At 42.7% G+C, this 26,650-nt stretch overlaps 1 protein-coding gene across 5 annotated transcripts; it reads left to right on the forward strand.

Annotated features, from left to right (window-relative positions):
- The first annotated feature begins 1,056 nt into the window (after positions 1 to 1,056).
- rfx2 (regulatory factor X, 2 (influences HLA class II expression)) lies at positions 1,057 to 26,650 on the forward strand. 5 transcript variants are annotated; one of them, XM_069718071.1, is made up of 18 exons: positions 1,057 to 1,139; positions 11,229 to 11,337; positions 12,010 to 12,099; positions 13,581 to 13,663; positions 14,208 to 14,478; positions 15,728 to 15,802; positions 16,775 to 16,956; positions 17,147 to 17,266; positions 18,052 to 18,173; positions 18,565 to 18,683; positions 22,525 to 22,637; positions 22,850 to 23,001; positions 23,403 to 23,500; positions 24,356 to 24,505; positions 24,686 to 24,894; positions 25,003 to 25,156; positions 25,296 to 25,338; positions 26,050 to 26,650. In XM_069718071.1, exons 2-18 carry the CDS (start codon positions 11,230 to 11,232, stop codon positions 26,169 to 26,171), a joined length of 2,211 nt encoding a protein of 736 aa, XP_069574172.1. In that variant the 5' UTR covers positions 1,057 to 1,139; position 11,229; the 3' UTR covers positions 26,172 to 26,650. The 5 variants fall into 5 exon arrangements, with proteins under 5 accessions (XP_069574172.1, XP_069574170.1, XP_069574171.1 ...); XM_069718069.1 differs by lacking the exon at positions 1,057 to 1,139 and adding an exon at positions 10,422 to 10,858; XM_069718072.1 differs by lacking the exon at positions 1,057 to 1,139 and adding an exon at positions 10,772 to 10,973.

Here is a 26,650-nt window from a genome sequence, read left to right on the forward strand (position 1 = left end):
AAGGCCATCTTTTAATCTGACCACCTTGGGTCAAATTATTGATATATGCTGCCACCGTGTGCTGAAAGAGGGGAATTCCTGTAGGCAAGGCTGATTACACTAGAAGTAAAACCAACATAATATTTACAAGTAACGTACAGATATTCGCACAAGAACCATTAAATATTACAGAGGGTGAAAATACAAATTTGTACAAATGAAAAATAATGCAGCTGTTTAGATGCAGCAGAAAAGGGAGCTCTATATACATTCAAGTTTAAGAATATTTGGGCACTTTGGTGGTTTCATATTTTGTAACTTAACTGAAGTGTTGAAATGTTGATTAATATCATCAAAAAGAAAGTATTTTGGTTTTTGATTATGACCATAATGTTTGAAATCTGCCAGAAATTTCTGAAGACTTTAGTTTAGAAAAAAAAATTGATATTTTTTTCGACTCAGGAAATACCATCTTTACATGGCTGACTGAAAATGTTATAGTTGTGATCAAAACTGGACTACAAGGCAGAGTTGGCAAATGGCATTGCGACTGCAGACCCGAAAGGCTCCACATGCCACACTCACAGCATGCCAGTTATTTCAATTCTTTACACATTTGTTATTTGAAATACTAAAATAGGTATTACTCAATCCTTTGGATCCTGTAAAGGGGCAGCGTTTAATACGGTTTTTAATTTACGTTTATATTGTGACTCACATGTAACAATGACAGAACAGAATCAGGCCGTAATTGTCATACATGTGACATATGTTCCTTTAGATCATAAACATATTTAAATGAATCCAGAACCAGAAACTGAAATCTGGATCTGAACGCATGTGATCGATTCACTTCAACACCTCCCTAGCTAAAGACTGCCTCCTAGCGGTTCAATTTAAATTCACAGCTTAATAGAACTGGGCGGAACGCTTGTCCCTTTGGCCCCTCCCTTTAATAAGTCCGGGCCATGACGTAGGCATTCTGGGGTAGCAACAGTTGCCTCGAGACCCCGTCGCGCTATAGTGACTGTAGCCGTGGAGACAGTTACTTACCAACGGGCGCAACACTCAGCAACAGCAGCAGCATCTGGAAGTCGCCGAGCGAGTGGGAGAGAGGGGAAAGAGAGCACAGCCAGGGCAGAACTTTTCTCAAGGCAAAGGTGACTATGTGTTTTTAGAATTTAGAAACTGAACTGATCCTGATTTAGAGGGGGAAAAAAAAAAAAATTGCTCCGGGGTCGAAGGCGTTGCTTGCAGTCTTATTTTCCACCACATAACTTTCCCTTCTTTGTAGCATCCGCCCCAAAGTTGGCTCTCTGCTCTTTATTTAACTGACCGACAAGCCTTTCTTTCTTTTTTTTTTTTTTTTTTTGGTTGTTGTCGCCCGGCAGTTTATTTCAGGGGTTTGCTTAAACGTTGAACAAAAGCGTCCTCGTTACTCCAAACTGATCCGACAGCACTTTTACACTTGTTGCTCCTCGCGTCGTCGTGTGCCGAGACGAGAAACGCACTTTCCAAGCTCAGCCTCGAAAGCTTTGGATGGATGGTGGTGGTGGTGGTGGGGGAGGTCAGGCTACCAGTCGAGCTAATGCTAACCTGGACGACCAACAGCTGCAGCCAGCCATGAGTGCGAGTTTGGCTCGTCGTGAGTTGAAAACGTCCGTGTCGCTGTCAAGACGGGAGGCTCTGCCCGGTTCGCGTCAACGCGGACGTGTTTCAAGTCTCCCGGAGCGGCTCTCTTTTTTATTTAAAGCAGGTGGAGGAGATGTGGGCTAACTAGCCTTTAGCAACGTCGGTTCTGGTGCTCTTAACTGGAACCAACGTCCGCCGTGAACTCACCGCAATAACAACTTTCTTTTTCGGCAGGCAGTTTGTCAGCTCTTTTTTTTTTTTTTTTTTTTTTTTTTTTTTTGGTGGGGATTTTTTTAAAAAAATATATCGAGCAACCGGTATTAAACTTCTACCGGCGTAAAACGTCCTTTCACTTGGTCTCCCTCTCAAATAAACACGAGTAAACCGCTAAAGTGAAAGTTAATCGCATTACGTAACATCGGCTGTGAAAGTGGAACAAGTCGGTGCTTTACAAAGTTAAGTTTGTAATATTTCTAAAATGGCTTGAATAACAGGTTATGTTGCAGCTAGGTGGTGCTGTGATGGTTCTTTTACTCTGCTCTGTCTTTGAGAAACGGGGTGTTAGAAGTAGCTGCTGCTTTCTATCTGCTTTTTAAACTGTATGCAGGATATTCTTACGTGTGTTTACGTGTAAGTAAGCAGAATGTATTTTTTTTTTGTTTTTTTGGACCTAATATCTATCCTTAACACACATTTCATCACGACTATATATATCAATTCGTCTACCAATCTCTTCAGCTTTACTGATGCCACCCTTTTTGAACAGGCCTAAAAGCAAGTTGTTTGCTTGTAGCAGAGTTGTTCTCGGTGACACTGCTTTATTGTTCAAGTGGCAGGTCTCCATTAAGCTGTTTGACCCCTGTGCTGAGCTGAGTGCTTATATCAATCTGTGCTATAGTGTTAATGAGAAACAAAGGAAAAGGTATGACTTGAAGTTCCCCCTTTTATTAGTTTTACAGTGCGTCTGGATTTCCAGCACTTTGCATACTCCTTCTCTCCTTTTGGGATTCTGCCTCTATTTGTCCCTGGAGAGACATTAATTCTAATGAACTATCTTTTCAGAGACAGCTGTCAGGTGCTCGGTCATTTGTAATGCCTGCTATTGAAGCATCAGGAAGAATCTTTGCAGCGTGAAATTTTCTCTAATTAATGCGCTCTCTGCTTGCGATTAATTAATTGAATTGTAAACTTTAAAATGTGTATTCATATCAAGTATTAATCTTGTAAAGGAAGAGGTGCGAATGATTCATTTTAAGGAGATGTATTACTGATGAAGGCCAATATCTGTTTTTCTTATAGGTGAAAAGGGGTCAAAAAGTAGGTCTTAGTACGGTTGTATTAATCATGATTAAAATCTAGTTTGCGTAACATAAAATGAAATGTTTATGAAGCAATCCTTCCACTCCATGATTTTACTCCCTCCTCACTAGAATATTGGAGGGAAGAATTGATTTTGCCAGTAACTGAAGATTGTTTTGAAGTGTCAGAGGATCAAACTTAACTTTGATTGGTCAGAAAACTCTCCACAGCTACAAAGAAAATAAAGAGAAAACTACGCTGAAACTGTGTGTAACCCCCACCAACCCCACCCCCCATTTCAGAGTGACACTGTTATGTTTACATGGCAACTTGATATACAAATACACCCAAGTCATGGAAAGAAAAGGCTTGGAGCGGGCCAGGGGGCGAAATGTTATTCTTTTAAAAGTCAGTGTTTTTAATCAGGTTATTTTCACCTCCTCTCTTTGTGGTGGGAGTGCAAAGCTTCGGCTTGCAGAGGCAGGTCAGGAAGAAAAGGTGTTCAGAAAGGAGAATTAAACAAAGTGGAAAGCAGCTGGTGGTTGGAGAGCTATTTAGACTTTTCTTACTAGCTTGGAAAGTTCAGACATGATTAATGAGGATGTTGATTTGAAAGGGGCAATAAAATGCTTTCCATTTTTTTTTTTTTTTTCCCCCTGTAGTAGGTTGCTTGCCATGTGTCTGTATCCTGTATTTCAGTGACCAAGCTCGGTTTTATTGGCAATGCCTTCAGCCTGTGATCGTCATACTTCAGTCCATTTCAGCAAAGAGTGTTACACTGGTCTTTTCACAGGAAATGATGGTTTTTCTTTAGGCTCAACTTCCTCTCTCGCCTTCTTTTAAGCCATCTCTGGAGTTGCTCTTTTGATTTCTGCATAGCAGTGTCCGCTGTTACCCTTGTGTGCCATTTTGAGTGTTTAATGGACCTGTGTGTGTAGTACAGTTCAACTATCAATAGGACAGCTGCAGTGGTCTCTTGGGGAGGGGGTGACCTGACACAGCTTTTAGTCACATGTTCTGTGTGTGAGTTGTTGTGGGTGGATGTGCTTTGGTGTGTGTTTGCTCATGCCATATTTAGCTTATCTTGATGAGGCCCAGTGCTGCCCGGGGAGAAGTTCTCAATCCAATTCCAGCTACAGATATAGACATGGACCTGGTCAGTGCCATCAGTTTTGCCTCTGCTGATTACAGTTGATCATATTCCTACAGAATTGTATTTACCTCCCAGTGCGATAAGTGAACTGCCTGGCTTTTGCACATATCATTGTCTGATTTTAACATAGTTTTAATGGGTTATCCCATAACTGCAGTCAAAGGCATGTCAGGAAATCACAGAGCAAAGCAGAAGAACTGAGACGAGAATGCCTCGTGGGGCTTGTTAAGTGGAACTTAATAGTGCCATTTGTACACATGAAAAGTTTGATTTTCATAATCTTCATAATTCATTTATTTGTTCAGGGATTTTCATTTCAAGTGCTGTGCTCTTACTGTTTTTTAAGAATTTGTTGGAAGGAAAATTGTTTAAGTGTCCTTATGACTCTTGCCAGGTCTTCCAGCTTTAAAGATTTTGGAAATCATTGTGGGCTTATGCTGCTAGGATACACAGAAACAAATCTTGTCATATACCAAAAAAATGCCGCCACTGATTGGCCCTCGTGTGGTGGCAACAGGTTGAAACTCGTTGTGAAATGAAATGTTTTTCAGTCTGCCTCCTCTGTCTGTGTGCATGTCATCAGCAGCATTCTTAACATTCCACCTGTTTGTATCGTAGCTACACAACTGGTAATTAAATTTCCTGCCACAAACAGCAGACAAGGCAGTGACATTTGCATTACAATGACTGCCCCCCCCTCCCCTTCCTTTCAGGCAGGGATAGTAAGAGACCCCCGTTCGCTTCTCACTTTTCCTTTCTTTTGAAGAGTTTGAGACTTGTTTAAAAAAATGAGAAGATCTGTTAGTGTAAAGCAGCTACAAAGTAATAACCATATCCATAACATATATTTTTGTTAGAGAGAGATTTGGCCTGATTAGCGAAGGAGGAGATCTCGGCAGTATTTTTAGGTTGAAATAATTTTGGGGTCTCCATTGTTTTTTCAGTTCAGAGATTTGGTGGAAAACAAATGAAGATGATTCACTGGTGGAAATTGCTCTGTTTCACCTTAATGGTGGGTCTCCTTAAACACTGCAGCCTTCGGATCCCAATCTTGATCTTCACGAACCTTCTCTTCCCACTCATCCAAAGGAGAGCTAATGTTAATGTTGCAACGTTCAGAATGGGAGATATTTAACAACAGCATTGTATAATGATTACTGCCATATAAGCATATAGAGCATTTGCCTGACTGATTGTGTTGCAAATTGTAAGTTAGGGTAGCAGGTCTGGCAGGATGTCAGTCGTACTCTGTCACCACTGTTTGCTGTGTTTTCTGTGATTTCCATTTTGATGCAAATTACCGTGAACTTGATAGATGAGAAGTAATTTTGGTGGTTAATGGTCTACAAATTAGACTGAATATGATTTGCTTAATTGGTGTAAATGCTACATAAGTCATAGTGCTAGCTGCGGAAAAGATTATTTACAATCTTAAAATCACTGGTTGATGAGCAATATGTGGACTGAATCCCACTAATTAAGTCCACTCTATTTGTGGCAACTATAACAGCTGATATGCTGCTAAGATGGAGTTTGGCTTTAACTTGGACCAGACACTGCTCATTTGAACATTTTTGGTACGCTAGTTTAAGTAAAATTATGCTTCTGCGGGATTCTTAACTGTATGGTAGTGTATTATTTTCACACCAAAATGAATCACTAGTGTTAATACAACAAATTATAATAAACTTGTGTAATACATTTTTTGTGTCGCAACTGTAGTCGGTAGTGTCATTCAGTGTCATTTGAAAAAAAAAGAAGAAAGAATTTATGTAAACAAGTCATCCAGCATTTACTGTACCTGTGAGCAGTTACACCTTTGTATGTATGTATGTGTTTGTGCGTATGTGAAGCATGCATTAAATACTTAAATCTGCCTGATGGCAAGTAATTAGCCTGGTGCGGTATTCCCTGCATGAACAACAGACTCTTGGATCCGTCTCAGATTTAAAGCATTACCTGATGACTCATTGTTCGTGTCAGGTAGTGCCCGTGAAAACATACTGTACACCCAGTATGATGCCTCAGTGTCATATCTCTGTTTAGTGAATGCCTGCCAAGAAGGCAGACTCCTCGAGCGTAAAAAAGACGCAAATCTCGGGTTCATCAGTCAAGATCGAGGCAGCACGCTGCCAGCATCTGAGGTGATCTTTGCAGATTGTGGTTCCTTCCAATTCCCAAGTCCACAGGTTAGAATCACACCTGTCAAAGAGGGAGGCTGAAAACAGATCGAGCGTACGTGTGGGTGTTTTTCGTTAGTGAGTATTGTCATGCATCCACAAAGAAGGATGCAAGTCCGGGCTAGGACCAGGCTAAAGATTAACTACCTCATGTCAGTCAGTCTTGATAAGGAGTTTTAATTAAATCCAGTCATTGTGTTAATACTTTCGGAGAGACTTCAACATTACCTCTGGCAAGGAAATGGTGTTTTCACTTCTTTGTCTGATATTAAGAGATGAGGAAGTGATTCCGTTTTGTTTTGTTGTTGTTAATATTGCCTTTCAACATCGCAAGTCTGTTTTCACATTTCTTTTACAATTTTATATGAAATGCTGTTTTTACTTGAAAAAGATTTTACGTCTCAATATTTTCTATAATTAAATCAAAGCTAAAGAATTAAAGCAGCTCTGGCAGGAGTGTGTGCTCTCTGTTCTCTGGTTTTGCGAGGGAAACCGATATTATGCAATAATCTCATCGATAACCGTTTTCGGTTTCTCCTCAAGGAGCCAAGTGACTTGAGTGAAGTTCTTTCTTTGTGTCATCACTGTGGCAGCCTTGAAACACATTAAATAAATACTCATAAAAGACAGAGACACCCACACACATGAGTATAGCCTGATTACATTACCAGTTGTGACCATCTCCCCCCTCCTTCACTTCCCTTGTTTTCTTTCTCTCTTTTTTTTTTTTTTTCTCACTTTAACTTATGAAAATGTGCAGTTTCAAATTCAGTCTTCATCTTGAGATGTAAAATGCTAAGGATAAGGGCAGGGGGTGGACGGAGGTGGGGGCAGTGGAAATCTGGAAAGGGTTAGAAGAGGTAGGGCGTTGGGGGAGGAAGTTGCTAGTGTAAAGCATAGGCGAACACACAATCTCCATGGCAACAGTTTGATCTTTCTCTCTGTGGCTGTCAGGCCTGCAGCACACATGGAGACAGAGTGGACAGGTTGTGCTGATGACCAGAGGTGGGGAGGTGAGCTGCACAGAGGAGGGGTGTGCTTGGATCAGAGACAGTGGTCACTGCCTTCATAATCCCCCCCCCCCCCCCAACTCTGCCATCTGCAGACCCGAAGAGCTGCTTTGATTGGATTAGCCATGAATTAATGAGACAGGCTTGAAGAACCGCCTCTGTTGTGGAAATCTCTTATCATATCTTAATTCGCTCTTTGTGTGAGCGCGTGGGCCTCTGTGATCTTATAGGTTCTTTTAATGAAATCAAAAAAGAGCTTAATGTTTTGTTCAAACCCACAAATGCCAATGAATTTGTTTGAAATAATAACAGAATTGACTAAATGATTGCTCAAATTGGGGAGCACATTTTAAAGCCTAATTAGAGACCAGTTGCTTTTCCTTTAAGGTGAAACAGGAATACGTGATCTGCATCATGTAATCCTAACCATAGTGGTTCCTTTTAAAAGCAACAAGTGTTGTTTCTGCCTTATTTTACCTTCCCCTGAGTTGGGAAAAGTATTACTCTGCTGAAGCTGTTTATTCTTTCATCTGCCTAAGGAACTTTGGAGAGACTCAGCTGGTTTTGGAAGTGTTGTTTTCGGGTGGCACGAGTATAAAGCACCCTTGAAGAATAGACTGTTGTCTCCATGATGACTTCAGCATTCCTCCTTCTTTTGACCACCAAGTAGTTACAAAAACAGAGCACTTCACCCTGTCCTAGTCATTCTAGTCATAACCAGTCTAAAGTCTGTAAATTTTTATATGACTGCTGCACAGAAATAACTCTGCCTCCATGTCCCCCGGTGTCTGAAATTAATAGCTTACATCGTATTTATTGTTGTAAGTTTCTACTTAGCGTGAGATAGAGGGATCAGGTGGGGGATGGCATTGTTTGGTTTGGGAAGTATTCTGTTGGTTGCATAGCAACAGGCTCCTGGAAACGGGAGTGGACGGTGTTGCCACTAGCAACCGTTGTTGCTCTGCAAACAATGTGGGCCAGTGCAAACATGAGCCAAGACTGTGGGCTCCTGCTTTTAATTGAACATCTGTATGTGTTTTTCTCTGATTGAGGCCTGTTTAAGTGAGATCTGTCAGTGACAGATGTTTAAGTTTGGTCGGTACTGTTAACATTATAGACTGTAGCATTAATGACGGTTTGTGAGTATTTGGGTTTCCTAAAATGTCTCTTGTTGTTTCTGTATAGCTTTTAAAACTCTGGTATTTCTTGAAAGGAGGGACTGCTGTTGTAATGTTGTAAAGTGCTCATCTGGGATTTACCTAAATGAAACCAGGCTCGCAGACCTAACGTGACAGATAGACGTGTGTGAAGTTGTCTGTGGTTTGGAGGCAGAGAGGTTCAGTCCTGAAGAGCAGCCTATCCTCAGTAGCAGTTTTGCAGCAGTGTGCCGTGACCCCTGCTGTGTTCTACCTTTGTGCCTTTCAGAGCTGCTGGTGGGGAATTTGTGTGGCTTTTAACCTTCCCTGAACACGAAGCAGAAAGACTCCTCTGAGCATTCATGTACTTTCTCTCTCCCCTTCAACTTAATGATTTTGGCACACTTCTTCATACCCTATTTAAGCCAGTGCTTTAGGGGAGGAAAACATGCTGGTCAGTGCTCAGTTTTTTTTTTGACCCTCCACCATCTTTCCATGCCACCCACTCATTAATGGTATAAAGAAACCCCCGCCCCCCCCAGGCTTCTGTCACTTCCTCTAGTGAAAATGACAAGTCGAAAGAAAAATGATGGGATTGTTACAAGTGTATTTATAACTCAGCTGACACTTCATATACACATTCCTGGCTTTAGAGAGATGCTTGAGCTTTGCAGCAACTTTTAAAATGTTCAGTCCTTGTTAGCATCGGTCTGATAATAGACTTTTGGTACTTTAATGACGTACATGAAAGGGGTGTGAAGAAACGCTTTAATGGAATACGAGAGCCTTTATATGTAAGTGTTAATTGTGCTCTGTGCTAACACATATCTTGAACATAGACTCAGAGGTATGCTCAGGGAAGACACAATGTGGTGCTTACAGCCATGTATGTGTTTGAAGGTTGACTCATATCAAGAATTTCAACATAGGCCTCTTCCAGTCAGAGTATTAGTCATGTAGGCAGAGCAGTGTCTTTGCCTGTGGCACACATGGAAGATGTCATTGGTGGCACACCCGAATCTGTTGTTTTTCTGTCTTAAAGGTACACACTCTGAGAATGTATTCATAAATGCAAATTCACTGTCCTCTAGTTAAAGTTACAATTTAGTGTTTTTAATGAAACATTAGTCCTTAAGGTCTCTTTTTCTGAATATGGGAACGTCATCGTTATGGCTGGTAAGGGTTTTGTGTCCGTGTTTGATTCATCGTGTAGCATTTAGTGGCAACATCTTCGGCGGTTGTCTAAATCAGTGGTGTTATCCTGTATCATGAAAGACCCATCATTGTGAAAATGTGAGCACACCATTTTTTTTGGGACTGTGGTTTGGTTGAATTTATTTGCCCTTTCCATCTCCAGTGGGGTGTTCCTTGATTCTGACTCATTTTGCCCTTGTTTTTGGAGTTCTTCCTTCCTTCCTTTTTTTTTTTCTTCATTTCTTCAAGTCACGTGATTTTGTTTCTGCTGCATCACAGTTGCATTTGGCAGTTTTTTTGGGGATAAAACTTTGAGACACAATCCCAACACTTGGTTTCATGCAATGGGATCGCACATGAGATTTAGATATGATAGACTCTTATCTTATAGCCTCAATCATTCAACCCATCAAAAAGTTTTGCTTAAACCTAAAACAGCCAAGCATGTCTGCTTGTAGCTTATAACTCATCCTGCCAGGTCTCTTCAAGTGAATTCAAATAACATCGTTGTGCATGCTGCGTGTTATGACTAATCGCAGCATGTCTAGAGCAGGTTTTGTCTTGTGGCCCTTCGTTGTAATGCTCCTTGTAAACACCACTCTCTGGATTACATACTGAGTTTTTCCTGCTGCCCCACGATTTCTGCCTCAAACTGAAGACTGCTCATCAATTCAAGCCTCCCCCAAATGTGCCGTATCTCCCTCTCCCTTATTCTAATCCTCCTCCCCCTCTTCTCTTTGTGGTTGCACTCGAAAGTTCCTGTGCTTTATAAAGGGGGGGAATAGGGGAGTGAACGTGAGGGTGGGGGGGGGGGGTGAGTTGGGGGTGGTCGTCATGGATTCCTCACCATAGCAACCGACAAACGTTTACAAAGCATTGAGGAATTTCCTCATATCAGCTGGATTATTGGAGCCCTCAGAGATCGGCTCTCGTTCGAAACAAACGTTGGATATCATCAGGACCCTGCCAGGGGCTGGAACCCCACTGCCATTTTCATCTTTTTCCCCTCTGTTTTTCTTTTTTGGAGAGAGTGGGGAAGTTTTTTTTTATTTTTTATATATCTGCTAACTCCCCCTTGCAGTTCCATTCTTCTCTTGTCCCTGCCTTGCTCCCGCTCTTTCCCTCTCTGTCCTTAAAAAAAAAAAAAGAAAAAAAAAGAGCCTTTGTGTCGCTCCATTTTTAGCTCCCCTTTGCTATGCTGTGCACATTGTCACCCAGTGGAAAGCGGAGTAGTGGCAGTGGGTTTGGTCCTCAGGAAGCAGTTCAGTCCTGTTGGTAACTTCAACTTCTCTACTGTAACTTTTCCACACGGGTCTGTTCTGTCAGCAGGACTATGAGTTTCTGCATAATACTGTTGGGCTGCATATTTATCTATTGATTAAACCCAAAGGTGGGCAGCCTCTGGGGCTCTTAGAACTTCAGTGACTCAGCTTGACTTGGCAAAGTCAGGGACCCCCCGGGGTACAATGAATGCACCACTGAAGAAGGGTTGGGGTGTTAGAGCATTTATTTAGTACGGCTATCCATGTGTATGGGGTTGAAATGTTTCTATTTTTTTTTTTTTATCTTTGAACATTTTTACCTGTTAGGGTATTTGTTCAGACAAGTATAAATACCCCTCTTCTCCCGTCTTTTCCCCTCCCAGCATGCAGAACACCGAGGGAGGGTCAGACACCACGACCAGCGTGGCAACACTGCGGACATCATCATCAGCCCAGGCACCTGTGGTACAGCCTGTCCCAGCCTCCCAGCAGGTAGGGTAATACCTCTACCCTGCTGTTGCTGTAATGACACAACAAAGTCTGAAGTGAATTAACTGTTCAAACCCATGGCTTTCCATTTGTTAAGTATAAAAGTGTTATTTTAGAAACCAAACCAGAAGCTATTGGTTAAATTATTTTTTGTTGCATGGTGTCCAACAAGGAAACAGTACATTGTCTTGACAACAGATTTTGTCCTAGATGCGCTCACAGTTCAGGGTCCCACACAGCACCAGGAATACATTAACATGTATTTTAAAATTGTGGGTCTAATTTATAACTTGTCAGCAACTGAATCTGCTAACCTCAGCTCTGCCAACAGATGCCTCTTGTATCAATTTTCCATATTAGCTTGTGCCCTGACTTATCTCTGCCTTACCAGACCAGTACATTCATTTTACCAGTGAAAGAACCTAAAAAAAAATCAGTCAAAGTCACTGCTATAATATTTTTTCTGTCCGTGCGACTCCGTTCCTATACGTTGCTGTTCAGCATGTCAGAAGTCTATAAAGAATTTTCTTTATTTGAAACGTTTTGCATAAAACACGAGCATCTGTTTATGTGTTCGCCCATGTTGTGTTGACCGCCATATGTTCACAGTGGTGTGTTTGCATGTGATTGTACGTGCATACCTATGTAATTGAGTTATGTCTTGTATCCACTCAGAGGGTGCTGGTTCAAGCCACAGGCTCAGCTCAGAAGGGAGGACAAGTACAGCAGCTTTCAGTACCAAGGGTCCAACAGATCCCTCAGCAGGTACACAGTGCTGTACATACTTGTACAGTGCTCTGAAAATATTTGTACACCCCTTGACTTTTACAGTACAGTGTACAGTGTTTTCTTTTACAGTAAAGTAACATTATTTCTATGAATTCAGATGAATTCAAGGTTTGCAAAACAAGCACACAGCCTGTCTCACCAGGGCTAATCTTGGCCATTTAAAAAAAAAAAAAAAAAATACTCGATTATCTCGTCAGGCCTCATTAAGGTGATTATTTAACATTCAGCCTGGGGGGGGGGGGGTTGTTGATTTGGTCTTTGCGTGACACATTAGATACTAAACAAGTTAAATAGTAACCAAACCAAGTTTGTGTTAAACGCTAGATAAAGATTCCAAACATGGAAGACCATTCATTCCACCAAAAGGTGCCTCTCCAGATCAGAGCTGTTTCTCCCGCTTCCTGTTCCCCTTGTGTGTGTGTGTGTGTGTGTGTGTGTGTGTGTGTGTGTGTGTGTGTGTGTGTGTGTGTGTGTGTGTGTGTGTGTGTGTGTGTGTGTGTGTGTGTGTGTGTGTGTGTGTGTGTGTGTGTAAAGTAAAAGTTTCTTTCTCTGGCTGAGCCTGGCCCGCCCGCTGCTTGTGTACATGAATAGCACGGCTATAGTAACTTAATTCAACTCCTGGTGGCAATTAAATACATGGTTGATAATAAAAAGAACCATTTGTAACAATGAGGCTACTTTTCTTGGCTGCTCTGATGCTTGTTTTGTGATGATTATTACAAAAAAAAAAAAAAAGTCAGCTCCGGACCTCGGGGTGAAAGGTGACCTTGCAGCAAAGCCCAGTGGTGTACCTGGGGGCTTGAACCAAATCCCAACATGAAATCTGTGTCACGTCTGGCATCTTATGTTGAAAACCAGTCTTTTATTTTCACCTGCCATAAGGTCATTAGATAGCAGACGGAAAACTTAATTACCTTCTTTTCGCCATTTTTATCCTCCAGTATTTCATTCATTATCAGGAGTGATGTTTGTCAAATATATCATTTTTTAGTAAACCACATGTATGTCTGAATCAGTTTCACAAACTTTGATAAAATGTATATTTTCATGTACTTATTTTAATCTTTATTTTCCCCATCCAGCATTGTTCTAAATCACCTGAATTCCTCTCAATGAAAATGACTAATATATATTATATTGATTTCACATTTTGAGAAACTGACATACAGCAGTAAGTGCTTTTAAAATGTTAAATAATATTATTGCAGCTGCTGCTTTGTGCAGATTATTGTGAATAAAACAAGGGGTGGACAGATTTGTTTTCACAGCACTGCCTGTAAACACGTACAGCTGTGCACATGCTTGCAGTCATGAAAATATGTTTATCTATACAGTATTTGTCAAATTGGGCCGTGTGCCTTACACTTGTTTTAAACCAATAAAGAAGCATAAATGAAGTTTTTCTCGGGGGTGTCACCATTGAGCACTGCTTCAATTGTCCTGTTGTCTCTCTGCAGGTGCAACAGGTGCAACATGTTTACCCTTCCCAGGTCCAATATGTAGGAGAGAGTGGAGATGCTGTTTATACCAATGGAACTATGTAAGCAATGCTACATCATTTCAAAGTGTAAAAAAAAATTGTAAACAAATACTTTGCTGTCTGTTGTGACGGCACAATATAGTGATGCGTGCTACATCCTAAAAGGCTACAAAACACACTTGCTTTTTGAATCATGCAGACACAGCAATGCACATCATATTTGGCTCCTCTCCAGAAACAGTCATCTTGAATAATGTAGGAATGTGTTCGGGATAAAAAAAATCACAATGGAAAATAAGACTTTCCAGACCAATTTTAACGGGTACATCCAATTGCAAAATCCCATTAAAACTAATTAAAGCCAAAGAGATATTTCTTTCCCACAGTTTAATGTTTGATACGACTCCAAATATTTTGATGACATCAGTTATATCGTTGAGTGTCAACAAGATTTGTTCCGTATCAACGGGGCTGTATTTCTGTGCCTTTGCGCAAGATTAAAAAAAAAAGATCCTTCTTCTTAGACAGAGTGTACAACTTAAAGTGTATTAGTGGTTTAAATGGACTTTCTTTACTCATACTAATTATCATGATCTCTCCCCAGCCGAGCGGCTTACTCCTACAACCCTGAGGCTCAGTTGTATGGGCAGAGCAGTGGGGGAACCTACTTTGACTCTCAGGCCGGCGGAGCTCACGTCACCACAGTGGTATCCTCTGCCAGTGGGGGCGTGCCCCCTCACAGCATGGTTGGCATCGCCATGGACGTGGGCAGCAGCCACATCATCTCCAGCGGCAGTACCTACCTGATCCACGGCGGAAATATGGAGGGAAGTCGCAACCACATATCACACTCGTCACGCTCCTCCTCAGCTATGGTGAGCAACACCCATCCCACAGTCCCTGTCATACACCGCAGAGCATTATTCCAGTAGGACAGGTTTAATGAGGTTTACACCCACCAGGAGCTCGAATGACTGTGGAAGTCCTTCCGTGAGCAATACGATATACTTGAAGTGTTGTTTGTGTTTTCCCAACCACCGTGGGGAGTCCATTTATAGTTTTTAAGGAAACTTGTCAACACTACCTGAGCCCGTGCCCTGAGTGACTCCCCAGTTTCCCAGGAACCTGCTACCTGAGTTGGGGGGGGCCTCTGAGCGCTGTAGTAACACACAGAGAACAGAGTGGTGCAGGGTAGTGATCCTGTAGAACCGGGACACTGGCTTAAATAATTCAGCACTGCCTTGTTTCAGAGGTTTTCACAGGCACTTGAGGGCCCTATGAAACAAAGCAACCCCTGGGGCTCATTACCATTTGGCCAAGAGCCCTCGGGAGCCTTCTTAAGGCTTGGAACGCTGCCTGCTTCTTTTTCCTTTTCTTCTGTCTCCAGTTTGGCTGCAACACCACATATCTTTTCTTTTTTTTGACTTGATTTTCTTCTACAGCTCCACAGAATGTCCCTGGTTTTGTCATTCACTCTGCCCGCCAGTTTGACTCCATTATTTTTTTGTTGTCCACTGATAGAATAATATGTTAGTGTATTTTCTACCATGGCACATGTATCTACAACCGGCTCTATCTGCCTTTATAGTTTTACAACTCTTTTTTTTTTTTTTTTTGAAGTTCCATGTTTGATAAACTGGAGGGCGGTTGGCACTGTTGACCTATTGTCCCAAACCTTGAGGTGACCTGTGCCCCTGTTTGTGGTTCCTATTTGCATACATTAGAGTGTCTGACCGCAAGCCTTCACTGAGCAGCTTAACCCTATGAGTCCCTCGATTTGCATGCTTTTGTCAGTCAATAATGGATTTGGCTGCAACACTGACTGATTTTAATGGAAATGCAGAGATCTGGCTGCTCGCTAACAGTCTTATTTCCTTTATCTTTTTTTTTGTGTGTGTGTTTGTGTGTGTGTGTGTGTGTGTGTGTGTGTGTGTGTGTGTGTGTGTGTGTGTGTGTGTGTGTGTGTGTGTGTGTGTGTGTGTGTGTGTGTGTGTGTGTGTTTTCCATATACCCCTGCTTATTTCTGTTCCCTTTTTCTATCTCTCTCACTCTTTTTGCCTCCTCCCCCCTTCTGTGTCCACTCTTTTTTCCCCCCCCTTTTTTGCATGCTTCTTCTTTCTTTAGCTTGAAATGGCGATTGAAAACCTCCAAAAGTCTGAAGGAATTGCAAGTCACAAAAGCAGCCTGCTCAACAGCCATGTAAGTCAACCAGGAACTTTCTTTGAAAAGGACGAGAGAAAATGGGGAGAAAAGGAAGCCGAGGCTGAACCTGTAGGCTCTGTGTTCGTCTTGTGTTCTGCTCAGTTGAACACACGACTACCACATCGACTGCTAGCTTACTTACTCTGCACTGTCCCGCTGACGCGCATAATTGTCTCAATTATTTTCGTCCTTGACCTGAACTTGCATTTTGTCTCACTTTTTCCTCAAGAACGTATCTTCTATGTGTACCGCAATACTCTGCATGTCAGCTTTTCTTTGTTTTTGTGTTGTTTTTTTTCCTGTTATTGTCCCTTTTTTTTTTTTTTTTTTAAGTACACCAGGACATGCACTCCTTGGTACTAGATTTTACTGCAGTATAACTTTTGCTCTTTTGTTGGGAGGCTGTCAATCAATTATAATCCAATTTAAATGATGATTCATGTAGCATTTCTGCCCAGATTCCTACTCACGCGAGTACATTTTCCGCAGCTCGTAACCTCGGTTGTTGTCTCACGATCTCTACATTGTTAGGATAAATTGTGTTTGAAGTATTTTCTTCATATCCCGTGGAGATTCGAGCTTTGCACATTCTTTGATTGCGCGGTCGGCACGATGACTTCGTCCTTCCCAATATTCTCTTGAATATTTGGCTGATAGAATAATGAGAGCTGTCGATGTTCGAATGTTTGAACATTCACTCAATCGGCAGTTCCCCGTGCTGTCGTCACTGACTGCCTCAGTGAAGAATATAAAGACCCCAACAGCCACAGCGGGAGTGCAATGGTCTGGTGTTCAACTTAATAAAAAAAATAAAAAAATCTGTGGTTGTATGATGTGCCTGTGATGTGTGGCATCTGTCTTTTGATGTGGTAATCGGATGCGCTGCTGGCCAGGTGACGATCGCAGAGCGGAGTTTGTCCACCAGGGCTCGCTGACTGTGCGACTGTGTCTTCTTCTGTGTATCTTTAGCTGCAGTGGCTGCTGGACAACTATGAGACAGCGGAGGGCGTGAGCCTGCCCCGGTGCTCCCTGTACAACCATTACTTGCGGCACTGTCAGGAACAGAAACTGGATCCGGTCAACGCAGCCTCCTTCGGCAAACTCATCCGCTCAGTCTTCATGGGTCTGAGGACGCGCCGCCTCGGCACCAGGTGAGAAGAGGAAGAGTTGAAGATGCAGGAGATGCTGATAACAGTAATAACCATTACAGATGTAATGTGTATGATGACACTTATAGGCACTGGAGACCTGCTGATGGAAGAGGATAATGATAGTGATTACACTGATGGCCTAGGCTTTCTTTTCACTGGTTTCTGGCTTTTCTCTCGCTGTATCCACCAGAGGAAACTCTAAGTATCATTACTATGGCATCCGGGTGAAGCCAGACTCACCGCTCAACCGGTTGCAGGAGGACACCCAGTACATGGCCATGAGGCAGCAGCCGGTCCACCAGAAACAGAGGTCAGCACTTTCCCCCTGTCTGCCCTTCTCAGTCCTCTTCCTTTCCATTTCTTGTGCTCTTTGTTACATTTGTCACAACTTTCAGCTGTTTTTCTACTTATCTTGTGCCATGTTGTTGTATTTTTTTTCCCCTCCGGTGACAATTTCTTTTCAGCGCTTATCAACACAGGTCCTGTGTAAATCAGATTTTACTTGTTATGACATCGACCCTGCGACGGCCGCCTTACTGTCAGCACTTTCTTTGTTTCTTTTTTCTTGTCTTTCATCTAATCCTTTTTCCATCTGTAAGCGCTTTCCCCGTTTCTGGTAACTAGAAAATAGAACATGGACGCTTTCAGTACATCCACAATATGCTGTGTATTCAATGTAATGTACAGGTTTTTTTTTTTTCTTTCTTGGAAACGAGTTCATTTCAATGACCTGTTGCAAATAACTGCATTTCTTCATGTTCTTTATTGTCTGATTTTTAACATTTGTCAGTGAAACTCGGCTTTTCATTCGGGTGCAAAATTACTCTAATAATAATAATAAGCTAATTGCACTCGACTGATACTATAGATCGCGCGCGCGCGCACACACACACACACACACACACACACACACACACACACACACACACACACACACACACACACACACACACACACACACACACACACACACACACACACACACACACACACACACACACACCTACCTCTATGGCAGATGAATTCTTAATCCTGCTTTCACAGACCTTCAAAACCCAGCTAACATACACGTCCTGCCCTCTCGTTTCTGCACAGGTTCAAGCCTCTCCAGAAGGTGGATAGCATGTCCGACAGCCTCTGTGGGAGCTCTCAGCACTGCAACAGCACTCCGGAGCAGTCAGTGGCTGCTCAAAGCCAACACCACCAGCAGTACATAGGTAAGGACGGGACCTGCCACCAAAACGGTTTTCAATCATTTTAACTCTCATCACTCCTTTCTTCTGATATTTTTTTGTCTTGATAACATTTTAAATAACGCCAACAATCTTTGTTTTACCTAATTACATCACTTGTTAAATCGTATTTAGCACAACCACATGTTGGCTTTACTTTTTATTAAATATATATATATATATATATTTTTTTAAATAAATATCACCATATTTAAATTAAAGGTCAGGCTTATTCTTTGTTTGTTTCTGTAAAATACATTATATGAGCTACCCATACACTTAATGCAGTTCACTTCATATCGTGTCTGTTGCCTAAGTCCTTGAGGCTGTGTGAATGAAATGAGTGACACCTGTCTTACATTTTTTCTTTATGCAGATACATCTCACACCTTGCCCCCATTTCCCTCTCCTGACTTGGGCAGCCAGCCTCTGCCTGAGCGCATCAACATAAATGATATCAAGATGCTGCAGACACTCTACAGAGGCCACTGTGTGGTGGGTTATTACATCACAGTAAAACTTGTTTTTATTTATTTTTACCCTGAATTTGACGGTCTAATTTTGATCAGGGGCTAATGCTTCAGTTCCTCATATTTAGACGTGAAACAGAACTCATCGCTGGTTACACCACACACTGCTTTAGCCTCCCTGGTTTATCATACGTAGATAAATGCGAAGGAGACAATAAAGACATGGTTCCATGTGGCCAATTCTGAAATCCTACTTGTCACAAGTAAATATTTACTGCCAGTCAGAGAAGAATATATGTAGACAATGATTTGCTCCGTACACTTGAATATACCATATGTCATTTGCATGGTTTCTTGGCTGTTCGTGCCACTTACAATTGACAAAGATGTCCAAACATACTGAACAGAGAGCTTGATTGTAGTATATATTTTTTTAGAATGAAAATACGCTTTAACAGTTAAAAAAACGGGAATAGTTGTTTCTTTCTTTCTTTCTACGCGATCGCTCACTATCACCATTTGCTTTAACTCCGTGAACATGGTTATAGCTGAGCTCAGCCTGATGTGGGGCAATTTATGGTTTAAGTAAAGATCAAATGGTAATTGTTTAAACTCATCTCAAGCTACAATACAACAGTAATTGGAAGTTCGGTATAGATTTTGGTTCCATATGCAGCTTTAACCTGCATTACACCCCAGCCAGGGTGGAAGTAAGGACACCACGGCAATAAAACTCTGATGGTATTTATGGCACTAATTTAAATTGTAAACGGCAATTACATGTATACTGTTTATCTATTAGATAAACACTTAAGTAACTCGTATTGAACCGTTGGCTGGTGGATATCTTTCCTAAACTGATCTGCTTATTGTGCGTTAAAGGTTAAGACTGGTGACAGTCTGTTTTCCCGACAAGACCAACCGTAAACCAAACCGACTAACAGCTATTGTCTGTCAAGTCAGTTTTATTTATATGGGAGATTTAAATACAACACAGGAGACCTAAAGTGCCACAGAATAAAAAAAAAAACACCTATTTGAAAAAGCCACCAAAGACGGAGGAGCAGTAATGTGTCTCCAAAGACTAATGTACTGTAGCTAACACCGGATGTCATGGTTCTTCATTAGCATAATCACTAGCACTGTAGTTTATTTTGAGTCAATCCCACAAACCTCCTGCTGCCATAAATACTAATACCCCCTTGAGACAGACACGCATGTTAACCCGCGTCAGCTGACACTCCCCACCCCCCCACCCCCCCACACACACACAACCCTCGGCTTTGTTGACCCGGCGTTGCTTTCAAGAAAGGCAATAAATTCAAAGATACCGACATTTAAATGTCATTAAGCTGAAAGGAGAGGGAGATGGAAGGAGCGTGCATATGGACAGACGGAGGTGAAACTGAAACTTTTATCTGGTAAATACCGCGTGAAATTCAGGGTAATCCTCAGGCTGATCAGAGATGTGTATTGAAGCACGTTGCAGACTGGAGTCTCTGTTAACAGTGGAAATAGGGTGACAGCTGAAAGTTGTATAATGAACAGGAAATGTCTATTGGTCTGCTTCTAGAAATAGTCCCTAACAAAATGCACTATTTATTCGTGTTTGCCCGAAGGTTTGGCAAAAAAATACAGTGACTGGCTTTTTTTTTTTTTTTAAATTTTAAGTAGCTAACAGGCTATTTAAAACTGAGCGACACAAACAGGTCAAAGAAAAGAAAGTGGTCTTTTGATGGGATTGCTTATCTTGCCTTATCTTTTAAGGTTCACTGTGAAACCAAACTACGGCGGTCAGCTGGTGTCCTGTTTCAAAAACTGATTACGAGTTTCGACTGCGTTGAACTGTTGTAGAAAGCTGAATGAAGAGAGCTCGGACCGAAATGGTGCCATTTCGTAGGCTGCGGAGCATAATTCGGAGTCTCTAGGTAGGACAATAATTTTCGAGTGGGCAGAAGAGGATGAAACTGGCACCGAGGAGAGAGAAATAATATGAACATTAAAATGCGGGGCTTTACACGCAGGACAGAGGCTGTTATTGAAGCAGCAAAGCTCTGTCTTTATCATATTATCCCTGCCCTCCCCTTGTCCAGCCTCACCACACTCCCTTTGTTCCAGCCGTCTTTTCATCTCCGTGCAGCTTTCAAGACATGCCAATTAACCTTTCAGCGCGCTGGGTGGACATCTTGGTGTCTTTGTGGTGGCCTCCCCTTGGGCCTTTGTGTTGCCTTGTCTGTGGACGGGCACATGGGCTCCTGTCTTTGTCTGCCAGCGCATTTCTGTCACTCTCGGCTCCCTTCGCCTCTTGCTTGTTTAATGTTTATGCATTTCCCTTATTTCCCTTTTTTTGTGAGCCAACAGTGACCTGTTAACTCATTAGCCAAGACTTTTATTGACAGCATTTAAAGTTACAATACAAATAATGGTAAAAAAAAAAAAAAAAAAAGTTGGCCAGAGCATGAAACAACATTTTACTTTACTTTCATGCAGTTAAAGAGTCTCTTTTGTTGTTGTTGGTGTTGTGTGTGTTGTTTTTGGAGTCGGCTGTGGACAGAGTTGTATCTACTGGTGTGCGTGTTTTTTTTTTTCACGTCATGGTAACAGCCAAATATTCAGGCATCAGCTGTGGCATTAAATTAATGTTTAAGCTCAAATAATTAAGTGTTTAATAAAAGGTTGAGGGTTGATAAATCACAGAGTAAACCATGGTATTTGTCATGTGTCGGCACAGGAATGAGGGCTTAAGTTTCGGGAAGCCATGCCGCGGGCTGCTTGTCTGTCTGACTGTGCTTGTGAACACGTGTTATTTCTCCTCCACACTTCTTTTTTTTTTATTTTTATTTTTTTTATTTTTTAAGGCTGTTGTTTTTCCTGTGTGTCCAAAAAAAAAAAAAAAAAAAAAAAATGTGCAGGCAAAATGCTCTTGTTCAGAGGGGATGGGGAATTCTCTTTTTTTTTTTTTTTGGTTTTGTTTTGGAGTTCTGTGTTTGACCTGTTGCCGGGGGCAACTGTAAACACGGTTGCCATGGTGACGGCTAGAGGAAGCAAAAACATATCATGTGATTGAAGCCTACACTGCTGTGTAACAAGATCCAGCGGCAAGTGCACGTCCTGCCAGATAGAGAAAGAAGAGAATCTCTGGGCACGGTGTGAATCATTCGCTCGTACTCGGCCAGCACTCGATGTGGAGATATATTGACCGGTTCGACACCAAAAAAAAAAACAATAAGTTTGACCTGTGGAGTCCAGCTGATGTGTCATCTGACCTGATGAATGACCTTAAAAAACCTCTGCAACGCTTGTTTTAAGCGTTTTACTTGCATAAACGCGAGGAGGCTCGTGACTTATCTGTTCGCTCCGGTTTTAGAAGGCGCTTGTCATTTGAAATCACTAACCACCGCTTCCTTTGTGTTCTTGCACTGATCACTCGTATGCAACATGCTCTGCTTTAGCTCACGCATATGAACAGGAAGGAGGAAGTCACGTGGGTTAGTTCAAGCGCATTAAAAGTAGCCTGCGATCTGCTTAATAAAAACAACCCAAGATTTCAAATAAAAAAAAAAAAAAAATTAAAAAAATAGAGTGAGATGAACAAGAAAAAAACAAACAAACAACAACCTCCAGCTGAATCCTAAACGTGGCCTTCAGGATTCTCCTGATGATTAATGTGCAGGGAGCTGTGTTTAAGCTGGCTCATTGTCGAACCAGGAGGGCCCGGAGTGAGCGAGAGGCTGCCTGCCTGCCTGTAGAAACTTTGTTGTGTGTCTGGTTGCCATGGTTCAAGCTCTGTATGTTTTGTCCCCCCCCCTCTCCTCCCTCTCTCCCTCCCTCCCTCCCTCCCTCCCTCCCTCGCTTCTCTCCTGCAGGCTACTTTGGATGTGGTGATGAACCTCCAGTTCCACTTTATCGAGAAACTCTGGCAGACCTTTTGGTATTCAACAGCGCCATCTAGTGACGGAAGCACAGCCATCCCCAACAGGTCAGATTTCACAAACAGGAAGAGACGCCGTGCAAAGGCTTCGACGTTCACAGCTCTGAAAGAACTAAACCTGTCGTATCATACCTGAAGTTAAATTGGAAGTCTTAAACGTGTCCCTTTTTTTTTTAATTTTTTTTTTTTTTTAACCTGATTTTTACAGCAGCGTTTTTAAGATGGCAGTATTTAAAGTTTGGATATTGTGTGTTTTGTAGTGATGATGAACTGGAAGAAAAGATTCCCAGAGAGAAGCTGTTGGCTTTGTGTAAATATGAACCAATCAGACTATGGATGAGGAGCTGCGATCACATCCTCTACCAGGCCCTGGTGGAGATCCTCATCCCTGATGTGCTGCGTCCTGTTCCCAGTCAGTACTACCCTTCTTTTTATGATGCTATGATTTAGAGAAAGTGGAGGCTTGAGGCTTCAACTAGCACTTGTCTTTTTATTTTTTTATTTTTAAACCAGTTTATCAGCTGGTTAGTTTTTATCATTTATATCTGGTTAGTTTTTCAATTGCCCTCAATTTATATCAGATTTAATTAAATTGTTTTCATCTTTATAGAACACTTGAAAACAAAAACTTTAAATGAACTAATGCAGCACCTTTTTTTTTTTTTTTTATACTCGGCATCCCAATATTTCACCCTCCATAAATTCAGAAGATTTTGTTTTTTCTCTCGTAAATATTAACACAACTCGACCTCCAAGTGATGTCTGTTTAGTAGAGGTTGACAGTTTGCAATCCAGGCTGTTCTCTTTCTTCAGGCACTCTCACTCAGGCCATCCGTAACTTTGCCAAGAGTCTGGAGGGATGGCTGACTAACGCCATGACCAACTTTCCTCAGGAGATTATCCGCACCAAGGTACTTTAAAAAAAAAAAAAAACACATTTCTCATACGTTTCGTCTTTTAATATGAACTTTTAGAATCTGCTTTGGGTTTTTTTTTGTGTGTGTGTCCCAACAACCCCTTTTTACTGAACCTATGCGGCTGCATAAGGTCCTTCGCTTCACACCCGATGACGCCGCGTGTCAGAGCTTGTTTGCGTTGATTGAGGTGCCCGACTGAAATGGATCGAATTCACGCTGTTCGTCTGGGTGAATCTGAAAGAGGTGTTTCTGGCATCTTAAATACATGAACTCCACAGATCAGTTTGTTCCTCAATTGGACACACATTTCTACTCATTAAGGCGTAACTGAATATTTGAAGCTTCGAAGATAGGGCAGTAAACGCACGATGCCTTCATTTACAGTTAAAAACCTGAAATAAACAATAAGAATGCAACCAGGGCTAAAAACCCAATGAAATAAGATATTTTAATTACAGGCATAAGTTTAAACCGGCGATGCTCATGAAGCGTAAAGAATCTACATTTCATTTGACTAAATTATGAACGTCTAATCCTGAACCCCGTTTTTCAAATGCTCAGACGAGAGCAAACTACCCGTGGGACGACGCTGGTTTTGGTCATCGCCGTCCTGACAGCTCTGACGGCGAAAGGCTATATATTGCGTTGCATCGCGGGAAATGCATTTCCCTTTTTTTTTTTTTTTTTTTTTTTCCAAATTAAAGCGCAGCACCAGAAGTTCTGTGCCGTTTCCCCTCGACCCCGTTCAGCATGTTTTCCGCGACCCGCCAGTTCAGAACCGCCGCCGATCTGCCCTCACTGCGGTGACGCGGGACTCCCCGGTGTGCCGTCTGCTCCTCTGCGTTGCAGGTGGCCGTGGTCAGCGCGTTCGCCCAGACTTTGAGACGTTACACCAGTCTGAACCACCTGGCGCAGGCGGCGCGCGCCGTCCTCCAAAACACCTCCCAGATCAACCAGATGCTCTCCGACCTCAACAGGGTGGACTTCGCCAACGTCCAGGTAAACACGTCCCGACAATCCAGCCAGCGACGTTCCGATCAAAGAGCCGCCGCAGGACGCGTCCGGCTTCGCAACGCTGAACGCGGCCGTGTGTGTGTGTGTGTGTGTGTGTGTGTGTGTGTGTGTGTGTGTGTGTGTGTGTGTGTGTGTGTGTGTCCGTCCGCCGGCCGTGTCGAACAGGAGCAGGCGTCGTGGGTGTGCCAGTGCGACGAGAGCGTGGTTCAGCGTCTGGAGCAGGACTTCAAAGTCACCCTGCAGCAGCAGAGCTCGCTGGACCAGTGGGCCACCTGGCTGGATAACGTGGTCTCTCAGGTCCTGAAGCCTCACCAGGGCAGCCCCAGCTTCCCCAAAGCCGCGCGCCAGTTCCTGCTCAAGTGGTCTTTCTACAGGTAAACGAGGGGAGGAGCGCCGAACCGTTGGGAGTTATTAAAACCGGTCGTCGATGTTTTTTTTTTTTAACACTGTGTTTTTTTTCTCTCTGTGGTTTCCTGCTTCAGCTCGATGGTGATCAGAGACCTGACCCTGCGCAGCGCTGCCAGTTTCGGCTCCTTTCACCTGATCCGCCTACTTTACGACGAGTACATGTTCTACCTGGTGGAGCACCGTGTGGCTCAGGCCACCGGAGAAACTCCCATTGCGGTCATGGGAGAGGTAAGAAAGAAGATTTTTTTTTTAAATTTAAATTTTTATTGATGAAGACGGAAACCGTCGCGGCTCAGAATAATTTAAAATTCTGTGATAATTGAAACTGATTTTGTTCAACGCTGCTCTCTCAACACCTAAATTACAGTTCAGTGACCTGAGCTCCATGATGCCATCACTCATGGAAAAAGGTAAGCCTCTGTTGTCTCCGTGTCAGTTTTGATGCGTCTGGAAGTAAACTTTGTCAAGTCGCTCTGTTTCACAATAATGTCCACAAAAAAAAAAAATAAGTAAAACAGGACTGAAACCAGCAGCTACCAAACCAGCGTCAGTCCGTGTACCAAGAGGCAGCTCTTTCCTCTCTGCCCGACGGCTCACGCTTTCCTAAATCTATTTAAGAAAAAAAATAAAATAAATCAAATTCAATCACACCGTTGCACCGGGTGACTTCTCATTACAATCAACAGGCGCACTGCAGTTCAGTTTGAGTGAATCTCCCAAATAACATGTTGATGCAGGAAATACAGACCATGAAATGCGTATTAATCAGCAGCTGAAAATAAGTCCTAAACGAATGCATCCGAGTAATGTTTGCTTAAAACTACAGTTGCCGCTCGTAAATCAAAAATACAGGCCCGGTAAAAAAAAACAAAAAAGCTTCCCTGAAACGTCTTCGGTGGGAACCGGCGGGCTTCCCGGGATCGTTGACGATAACAAAAAGAGACGGTGTAACACCGGCCCGATCCTTAAAAAGCATCTCCTTTCCGTTTGAATCTTTTGCACTGTAAGCTGCAGTCACCTTCCTTTGATCCGTTCTTGGCACCGTTTGGCTTCGGGGTCACAAATGCAATCGAATTGAACCGCCGTGACATTTAAGGATCCCTCCGTCTCTGTGCCACTAGATGCGTCCTTCTCCGACGAGATGAGCGACTTGGGCAGCGATGCCGATGCGTCCCGAGGACCTACTGAACCAGCTGTAAAGAGAGAGAGGATTGAAATGAGCCACCCTCTGCAGGAGATGTGAGTCCGGCCTGAAAGCCTCGCGGACCGGCGTCTCTCCCTGGAAAGGTGTCTTTCGGGGGCCACCCGGGCTGAATGTCCTCCTGGGCTGAATGTCCTCCTGCAGTCAAGGGCGTGTGCGACGCGCAGACATGTATACGTAGATGCTGCACCGGCCACTTCCGCGCGTCAACACGTCCACCGTATTGGTCCGAGCAAGACGGGTCCGTCTTCACGTACAAGTGAACGGGTTTTCCGGATATAAAAAAAAAAAAAAAAAAAAAAAAAAAAAACAACAACAACAACAACATTATAACGTTCCCAACCGCTTTCCATTAGTTGTACTCATGTTATTTATTATGTCCCCGTCACGGTCTAAACGGGTGATGACCGGGTCACGTCGGCTGTTTACGTCCGACTCTCGCGGCCCGTCCGTTTTGCCGTGAACGCGTTATCGCGGCCAAACACAACCACAAAGCGCTCGTTCCGTCGTAACTGTGAAAG

Source organism: Brachyistius frenatus, unplaced genomic scaffold, assembly GCF_029030835.1.
Source record: "Brachyistius frenatus isolate BFR_SWC_R1_liver_20210118 unplaced genomic scaffold, ASM2903083v1 Contig_186, whole genome shotgun sequence".
Taxonomy (NCBI): domain Eukaryota; kingdom Metazoa; phylum Chordata; class Actinopteri; family Embiotocidae; genus Brachyistius; species Brachyistius frenatus.